General features: G+C 44.2%; 1 protein-coding gene across 1 annotated transcript; it reads right to left on the bottom strand.

The window, feature by feature from the left end:
- Positions 1–2,471: 2,471 nt before the first annotated feature.
- Positions 2,472–9,666, bottom strand: LOC119385072 (uncharacterized). The gene is made up of 2 exons (XM_037652624.2): positions 9,372–9,666; positions 2,472–3,371 (listed from the first exon to the last, which is right to left on the bottom strand). Exons 1-2 carry the CDS (start codon positions 9,604–9,606, stop codon positions 3,238–3,240), a joined length of 369 nt encoding a protein of 122 aa, XP_037508552.1. The 5' UTR covers positions 9,607–9,666; the 3' UTR covers positions 2,472–3,237.
- Positions 9,667–9,912: the final 246 nt, after the last annotated feature.

Below are 9,912 nucleotides of genomic sequence, written 5' to 3'. Positions count from 1 at the left end.
CTTAATAACATTGCCTTCTACCAAGTTTAGCAACAGAGTTCCACGCTTCAGTTTTGCGCAGTGGCTAATGATCATGCGACAATTGAATTCAGGGTACACAGTAAACAGTTAATATTTTAATAAGTCTTCGATTTCGCTCTCTTGTGCGACACGCTTATAACTCGAAATGCATGCACAATGTATTCAACAGATCCAGATATAAACAGTCGAGAAAACAGAAAGGTATGTATGTAGTTTTCAATATCGCTGAACATAGCAAACCGAAAAGGTGAAGTATCCTGTTGCATGAGAGCTTCTCCAGCAAAGTTTGTGTAGTTCACTACAGAAAGGAGTGTTCTGCGAGGGGGGCGAATTCATTCCACGCCCGACTATGGAGCCACGTACAACGACGCTCTTTGACGTTAATGATTCCCACACGGAATGCAAAAATATACGAAATTCCCGGAGTAGCTCACCAGCAACGTTCGGTTACTGGTGAGCTACTCTCTGGCATCTGCATCACTCGTTTAAAAAAGCGACGAAATACTTCTAGGGACCGTGGTACTGCTAAATGTCCAGCCGCGCTCTGCATTCAACGCGCCTGCACCAAAGCGCTTGGAAGGGGATATGGCGGCGAGAGGTCACGTGATGCGAGTAAGCCAATCGCGTCGGCGGCGGCGCGCGATTGGCTTACAATTATTATTATTACGTGGTGCTAAGATCAAGTGCCACGTGATGCCCTCTGTCAAAAATGAATGTTCCAAACTCGCCGCCTGGGCTACGTGCGGTGCTGGCTGAGACTCCTAGGGATTACACATACATAAGTACCCAACGAAGTAAACGGGGAAGTGCCAGACGCGTAACTAGAAGGTTGTGGATTCAGATCCCACCGACGGAAAGGGTGATTTTTCGTCCACTGTAATCAATTTCAACATACACCATTATAACTACACTACAATTAAAGACGATAATTAATGTCCGCTATGCTTTCCCTGGCTTAATTGTCTGTTCGATTAATTTGGTTGTGTCTAACAAAGAAACGAGGCCCTCGAAAAAATTCTAATTCGCTCGTTCATTCGTTGTACACGAGGCTCACTGTAAGGCAATTCATTTGTCTGAAACACGTTTTTGAACTGGTAGTAACAGTGTGTACAAACAACTACAAACTCAATTCATTCGAAGTAGCACACCACGTATATGTAAATTATCGTTGGTGGATGTGAGCTTCAGTTCAATTAAGCTTGTTAAGCGAGTGCGTGCTCTCCTTGTTGCTGTGTCTGTGTGAGAAAAATTGGGGCAAATATTGGCCCTGCCACTCCATCTTTTCTTTGTTTGATGAACCATACATCGTCTGTCAAGTAAAAGTTGTCTTACCAGAGGAGTAGCATCGTTACATTGTATGCAAAACTGGGTATGCATTTATTTGTCGGGCGTGCTTTGTCGTAAGTTTTTATATTTTAGTATATTTTTCTGTTAAATGCTCTGTTGTAAGTCAGCGCTTGTGCTTGTCATTCTTTTCTGTGTGCTTTGCCTCGTTTTCTTTTCCAGAATTTATTGGGATAAATTTATACATCACTAATCTACAGGAACTGCCTCTAGGCAATCTGTAGACCATAGTATATTTGTGAGGTAATAAGTCCGTAGACACTCTATATACTGGGTCATAGAAATAGCCTATAAATAATCTAAAGACATTTGTCCGTGGATATTTTATAGACAAAAGTGAACCAAAGTAGATTTATATAAGCCTATAGATATTTGTTTATAGACATTCTGCAGACATCGGTCTAAACGCATAAATTTTTATTAATCTACAGACATTCTATAGCCAATCTATAGACTTAGACTTTCTTATAGACTAGGCTCTAAAAACGAGTGTGATCACTATTACATAGACTGCCTATAGACCAGTCTAAAAAACACAGCTATAGAACGTCAAATAATTTTATCGACAGATGTCTACAAACTCTATATAGACTATCTAAACATATTTTTGTAAGGGTGCAGTTGACTGTGACAGACGCTGGTGTATGGTCGCTACTGTATCATTTGTGCGACGTGCGTTTTTGTGTCGAGAAGCACATGCAGTCGAATTTGCTGAGTTACTGAGACCGAAGATATGTAGACTTTAGATGTCATCGTTGGGCTGCAGCTGCCGATGTGTTTTCTGTCCTTCATTACTGAGCCAGTAGAACTGTGCGCCGAATAATTTACATAGGACAAAATAAGAAATAATATCGACCCGATGCTGCAGCGTAACCTTTACGGCTGGTGTTTTGAGGATGTGCTTGATCTCTTTAAAATACGACCTGGAATTTGCACGCATAGGATGCTCGAAGGTGGTATTAAACCATGCTGAAGCGTTAGAACACTCGCACTATTCCCGTCAAGGTTAAAGAGCAACAAATGTGCTGACTTAACTACGCGGGAAAAAAAAGGCCTTTTCGGGCGAAAAACAGGTCCAGTCGTTTCTTATATCAGGTATTTGGTCACTTCACCTTTATTTCCTTATGGCGAAAATCTGCCATAGACACACAAATAGCGCTGAGCACTGTGAAACGCCATCGTTCCTGTATTCACTGCCTGAGCGTGCGGGAACATAATCAGGGACACTATGAAACGCGAATCAGCCAGTTTTCTAAACGTGCGTAGGATTCACAGGTGCTGCGTTATTATGTACACAGGTGCTTTGGGTTAAATACTGTGATCGCTACGTGTTTCAATAAGTTTCAACATATTTTATTAAGCGCAGGAACCACCAGAAGAGCAACTGTAGCGAAAAGGGAAATGGGCGTTGGCTGACATCCAGAACCCCACCATCATTCTTGATTTGCTCGCGAGTTTAACAAATTTGTTTGTAAAATATTGTATAGTATTGTGTAGTGGCATTACTCTAACACCTCCTCTGCACTATACATCCCTCCTTCTTCCGTGTAACGTGTTGTCTAGCTCGTCATTTTCAGTAACAAACTCCGTCAAATTTTCTCATGTGATATTTCTGTCAGTAAATGTCTGCATTGCTGGCCGGAATAAGCCAGCCTATGTCCTTCACAGAGTTTTTCTTGCGTAAAGGTCCGGTGGTAGACTCTTTTGTTGCTGTACAGGATACACTAGAGAACGCAGTGGTATTCTTAGCTGAGATTTCGCGTTGTCTTTTTGGCCTACTCAGGATCCTCCTTCAAGATGGCATATTGTTTGGCAGGAGTCCGCGTTGAGCTTGAAGACAAATCCGTACTTGTTCCGGTATTGCTCCATGGTTTAGCTGCCAGTATTCCGGGTTGCGGAAGCATTGGTTGCCTTCCGGTTGTTGACTAGTGTTTTCGCCCGCGCACCGCGGTGCGATATCTCATGTGGTGGCCACGGTTCTCCATATATACTTGAAGACGGGTGACCTGAAATAAAAGGAAAGACATTGTGAAATTAGCCTACACTTCGCGTAGAAACAGCAACGGCAATGATGATGAGGAGGAGGATGATGAGACCGTCTCCTTTTCTAAGTGCTATTCCACCACCGTGAAACATTTGCTAAATAGTGCATCGCACTATAGAAACTGTTTTCTAGGGCAATGTACTACCTGTACCCCACAACGGCGTGCAGAATGGAGGCGGAGAGGAAGCAGTATACAGTAAAATGTCTGAGAAAAAGCAAAAAAATAAATTTAGTTGGTGCCGAAAAACAATTATTTCTCAAATGTATCCTTATTAAATTCGGGATGCACTTATAAAAGCTTATGGAGAAGCAAACGGCGTCAATTTCGTGGACGCGGCTGAATACCAGGGCGGACATCGCTTCGTGGCGAAAACTACCACTGGCGGAACGCTACTTCATGCAGCCAGCGTCATCTCTCCAAATGCCGAAACTGCCGAGGAGGTCGCCATAGCATTAGCTATGCTTAATCCGAACTGTCATACAATTGTAAGCGACTCTCGCACAGCCATCAGCAACTATGCCAAAGGAAGAGTCTCCCCTCAAGTACTGCGCATTCTACACCAAACTACTCGTACACACGAAAACCAAGTTACTCTCGTCTGGTTCCCTGCGCATGCAGGCGATGTCCACTCGCATCTCACCAACCTCAACGAGGTAGCCCACTCCGCTGCACGAGGTCTAGTCAACCGTGCCGGAGGCCGCATAGGTGAGGGCGTCGACCGCGATCGTCTCACCAGTTATAACGACCTTACGAAGTCATTTTACCTTTCCCGAAGAATCTTCCCTCCACCTAACCACACGTTATGCCGAGCTCAGGCCACTACCTTACGCCTGCTACAAACAAACTCCTACCCGTCACTTTCTCGATATCACAAGATTTACCCCGACATATACACTACGAACATTTGCAAGATATGCAAGACACACGTAGCATCGCTCCGTCACATGCTGTGGGAATGTCCCGTCCAGTATGAGAATGGTACTACCGAGACCCTCTCGTCGAGATGGTGCGCTGCCCTGCGCAGCTCCCACCTCGACGATCATCTATGGGCAATCCAGCAAGCCCGCGAGGCGGCGAAGAGGCAAGACCTCGACGTCCCCACGTGGGAGGCCTAGGCCAACGAACCTAAATTGCTGGTTCATAATAAAGTTTATTCCTCCTTCTCCTCAAATGTCTCTTCTGCTCATGAAATCTCTTCTTTTTATCCATCGTTTCCTTGGGGATACTGTCACGTGGTCATGACGTTGATGCGCGCAGCTGTCGGTGTGCTGAAGACGAACCTCTTTATTTGGGCGAACTTGTGGCCAGAAAATGAAAAGCCAATGTTCTACAAGCAATTCACGCTGTACACTGATAGCTGCGAGAACAGCCGTCGGCCGTGGAGTAATCTGATCAGCGCTAAGGCACGTCGGCGACTCGACATACATGTGGCATCGAAGATTCCAGGCTTATCGTTGGTGGCCGCGTTAGTTCCAGAATAAACTATATTGTTCGCGGTCGCGGGTTCGATCCCGGCCGCGGCGGTCGCATTTCGATGGAGGCGAAATGGTAGAGGCCCGTGTACTTAGATTTAGCCCCTTAACTGCTTTGGACGAGCAGAGCTCGTCCTGCCCAGACTGTCCCCTAATTGCTTTGGACGAGCAGAGCTCGTCCTAGCGGAATGGGTACTCCCCTCTAGCGTTCAGGACGAGAAGCGCTCGTCTACAGCTTAGATTGCGTGTAATCCACCAGATGACAGCATTTACTTGACAGTTTATTTTTCTCCTGCGGAAAGAGCGTGTTTTTTTTATGAAAAGATGGCTTGCGGTGGCGGCGACCTATGCATAGCTGGCTCGTCAACACGAAAAAGAAGCTTTTCATTTTCGTCATCTTCTTCGAGTGATGACGATTCGGATACAGACGTTTATCTTATGCCCGAAAGTGAAGACAGCGATGGCGCTGAATTGAGCAGCTCCCCGATGAAGATGACGACAGCTTGGAAGCGAACATCGTGAGTGCTCGCCAGCGAATCCTCGCTTTTGGTGCAGGAGCTGCAACAAGCCGCTTTGCGTAATTCCGTGTTTTGAAATTTTCCACTCAGTCCCGAAGCTTCCCGTGTGAAATAGCCCAAGGGTACTTAGCCTACACAAGTGATGAAAGATGTGGCGTCTGCAACTGTTCTTTATGAGGTTATTTTTATTAGTAGCAGGCAGCCGGTTTCCTATGTATTGTCCTCTGGACATAAACTTTATTCTGTTGATTTGACTAAGTATGTGGTACAAATATTTTTTCAACATCGACTAGCTACTTTTTAGTACAATCACATTCGAAATCAGCAATAAAAAAATAGGCAATTTCGGTTGGGAAATTTTCAAAAAAAAAATTGGGGGACGCTTAAGCTTCGCCTTTAAGAGTTGAACGCGATAGCGATATTCTGTTCCTAGTGTGCGGTTCCAACACTACAAGTGTTTAACAGAATGCGCGCACTAAGGTGTGTGCCTTATGTAATGGGTAGCATGCTTTAAAGCAGGAGCAGTTATGCGCGAGATACTTTTTCAAAGCTGCGATGCACCCACTACGTGGTCTTAAAGGAATACGCGCAGTAATGTGTCTGCCTTTTGTAATGGGTGGCTGTCTTTAAACCACCAAGTCGTTAGGATATTGACATGGTGTGACGCCCGATGGCAATGTACGCTTGTACCACGCAATATTACTGCGATATTACATCTCGTACTGTGACACCTGTATACAGGACGCGTATTTTTCTGTAGCATGAAAGTTACTTTCAGTGCAACTCCAAGCAGAGGCGTGGCTGTGTGGTAGAACACCTGCTTGCCACGCAGACGACCTGGGTTCGATTCTCACACGGACCCAACATTTTTATTATTTATTTTATTTGCAGCTTTTTCGATTTTTCGGTCACGGACAAGATGATGATTTTTCGCTCACAACCAACGGCCCCGACGCCGACGGCGGAATTTCTGCGATACGAGCTCTTTAACGCTATCGCGTTAATAAAGCACTTAAGGGGTTAAGTGCACGTTAAAGAACACCAGATGGTCGCAATTTCCGGAGCCCTCCACTACGGCGTCTCTCATAATCATATCGTGGTTTTGGGACGTAAAACCCCAGATATTATTATTATTAAACTATATTGTTCGCGTTGCGCGCTCAAGCCTATCAGAACAATCCAAAACAATCGAGAATGTTCGATACTCCGGCGCGTTGCGCGCGAGACAGCGTTTACGCGTGCAACGGGTCCGATCACGATGAAAAAAAAAAAAAAAAAGAAACGCACGTGGCAATACATACATAACCTCTTCCAGGGGCATTAAATGAAGCACTAAAAAAGGAAAGCAAGCTCGGTTGCTTCTCATCCGCTACTTTAACTGAGGAGAAAGAAAGAATGGAGCGTCTTTTTTTTTTCTGACTGTGCTCCAACATTAACCACAGGTGCTGGCGCTCCTTCTATCACTATCAACAAGAGCTACTAGACATTCGACAGGCGCCTGACGTCAATAATGCTTTCTCAGTGAGTGCTTGCGGGTTCAGATGATTTTAGTTACACTGGAAGAGTTACTTCAGTTGTTGACTACATTATAGCGGCTTTGCCAAAAAAAAAAAAGACGGAATAAGGTCAGAATACACGGAACATAGCTCACTCCTTCGCATCCGATGTGTCATTTCAATATCGCGTGTTTGAATTCTTGTCATGAAGCATGATATAACAACAAAATCGGGAGGTCTAAATACGTCACACGTTTCGTCGATTAGCGATAGTGAAGTCTACTAGCTAACAGTTAAAGCTGGTAAGACAACTGGAATGCCGAATTTTTAATGCAATATTGCTAGCACGTTTGCCACTTTTTCCGAGTACATATATGTGCAGTAATTTGAAATTGCTCCCGTAAAAGTATTGATAATCTTTAATTTCACTTCTACTTATGAGGAGTATTTTGCTTTGTGGGAGAGATAAGCAAACGTGCCACTCTTAACTTTTACAGAATGCTCCGATGCCTACCACTTATGTCATGTTGAAATGTTATAAAACTCTCAAAGGGACTTAGTGCGTCTGCCACTTGTCTTTACGGTCGCATGCATTATTTTTATCTTTGTATTGAAATATTGCCAGCGGCATTCATGAACACAAGTTATGGTACTACTATTCTGTCTGCGACGTTCAAGTGAAAATAGAAGTGTTACAAAACTTTTTCGGTAGTTTTATGCGTTCTAGGATGTTGTCATTTTTTTTGGTGCCATTGAAAAACTAATTAAGACACTATGCTTACGCTTACAGAAAGTAAGTGTTATGTTCTCAACGAACATCGAGTTATGAACGAGTAAGCGTCAAGTTGTGAAATAAACGCCATATTTGATCACTCTTGATTGTCTTTTTTCATACATAGCTAGTTTTCTTCATTGTCGCAAACAATTTCTTTTTTTCAACATAGCAGAATTATCTCCTGTAAACGCCCAATTCGGCGCTTCTGAAGAATCTGTTTAAGGTCCTTTAATGATTTTATTATACATTATTGAGTGACCTCATAGCTCCTCATCTAAAATAATCATTTACGCAGATGACTGTGATCTATTTTAATCCAATAGATTCTGGGGGCAATTCAACTTAAAAGAGATGCCCAATATAAAAATTTAGCTGTCATTCTAACAGAACATCTTTCTTGGACAAGACACATTGAAAGCCCTGAAAAATAAAAGCAGGTAATTTGCGCCGCGCTTTACCTCGGACCGCCTTGCTGGCACTAAAATGATTTTATATGAACCATTGCTTCGCCCTGTTGTAGAATATGCATCCATTGTTTGGGCCCCCTTTAGGCACTGTGGCACAAGCTCAGTCGATAAGGTTAAATATAAATCTATCCGCGTAATTTACCAAGACTACAGCGACTGCTTCTCACCAACACTAGCTATTCATTCACTGAATATTGAACCACGACATTCGCGTTGTTAGATAGAAGCTTTTAAATTTTTATATGCGATTATTAAACCCTCCTCCCGCATTTCTGAGAGTAACCACATCATGTGTACTAACGAAGTGGTAATCCTAGATTTCATTCCTTCAAGTTAACATTATTCCTCGCTCCAACCAATACATTTAAGTATACTTTTTCCCACGTAGGACTGCGCTATGGAATTATCTGCCCGGTAGCACTCGATCCTTCCCGCTAATAGATTCATTAGCCATTGTCGGGCGAGAATCTTGCTAACGTGTAAATGAGTTCAGCTTTTATCATTGTTCTTTTCGCGCATTTTTAGGGGGCAAGTATTATTGTTTTGAATTTTTCCCTACCTTTGTACGTCGCTGTCCCTTCTGCTCTAGCTTTACAATAGGAATACAGTATATCTAAATAAATAATATGCACGAAATGATGAGCACGTAAAGTTGAAAGAGAGGGGCTTAGCGGTAAAGTGTGTTAAACATATTACACGTGCAAATTAGGCATAGCGTTATAGCGTTATAAGCCTATTTTTACGAGTAGCGCAGAATATAGGCAGGCACCCTGGTCACACGCATATATGCACGTGAATAATTCTTAACGTGAACACATTCCTTAAGAAGCGCTAGAAAGTGCTATATGAGTTCAGTAGCAAATTCGGTCCGCATATCAATGTAACATCATGACGTAGAGGATATAATTGCATGTAACCAGATTCGTTTATTCACGAAGTATGTAGCATGTAAGTGGACTTTCCATTTGGTTAGCTGCTTTGCTCTTACCATAACGGATAATATAATTGACTAGAATTGGCTCGTCGGAATAAGTCTAGTGCAATACATGTTTCTGAATGACAGCACGGCTTCGCTCACAATTCTGCTGTGGTTTTCAAATGTTGTACTAGCGTGCTGTGTGCTGTTTCTTTTCTTTAGTTATTTAGTGCGACCCCGTGCTCACCCGAATGAAGAATTTGAAATTTAACAATATACAGCTTCTACACGACTCAAACAATCTTCCTCCAACTTACCTGCCGATTTTGGTGGTGTCCCTGCAGTCGACGCGTGATTCTGGCAGACACTCTTCATGTGCTCCATGTCCTCGCTCGTCGCAATAATGAACTCGAATGGGAAGCCCAGACCAAGCTTCGCACTGTGGGATACAACTCGTAAGCTGGGCAGCACTTCCACGGTCAGCTCGAGAGGCCCCAACTCCGCCAGCAGTCGAGACGCCAGCGCAAGCCATGCGGCGGCCAGCAATACCATCTCAGCCGCCTCTACGACTTGCTTTTGATGCGCTCGATCGCGGTGCTGTCTCGTCGTCGAAGTAGCACTTCCATTTCGGCGCGCGCCCCCAGGGGGGCACCCTATTCGATACCGAGCACCCATGGAACCGTGGAAGAACACATGCGAAACCAGAGACAGCGTCACGCATCGCAGCACGGCATATGAGATCGACAAAGCGACACCGCCTTCTGTGGCCGGTGACACACTGTGCTCCTTGTACCGTGACGCTCCCGGCACGGCAACAGAGGAGCCGCCGTCGTGTCCGTCGCATCGCTTGGTGTGGCG

This window comes from Rhipicephalus sanguineus, chromosome 3 (genome assembly GCF_013339695.2).
Source record: "Rhipicephalus sanguineus isolate Rsan-2018 chromosome 3, BIME_Rsan_1.4, whole genome shotgun sequence".
NCBI lineage: Eukaryota > Metazoa > Arthropoda > Arachnida > Ixodida > Ixodidae > Rhipicephalus > Rhipicephalus sanguineus.
This window is presented reverse-complemented; position numbering and strand designations above follow the sequence as displayed.

Coding starts and splice junctions, on each gene's coding strand:
- LOC119385072 (XM_037652624.2), bottom strand. CDS start 9,606: ATGGTATTGCTGGCCGCCGCATGGCTTGCGCTGGCGTCTCGACTGCTG. Junction 3,372..9,371: donor GACACCACCAAAATCGGCAG/GTAAGTTGGAGG, acceptor CTTTTATTTCAG/GTCACCCGTCTTCAAGTATA.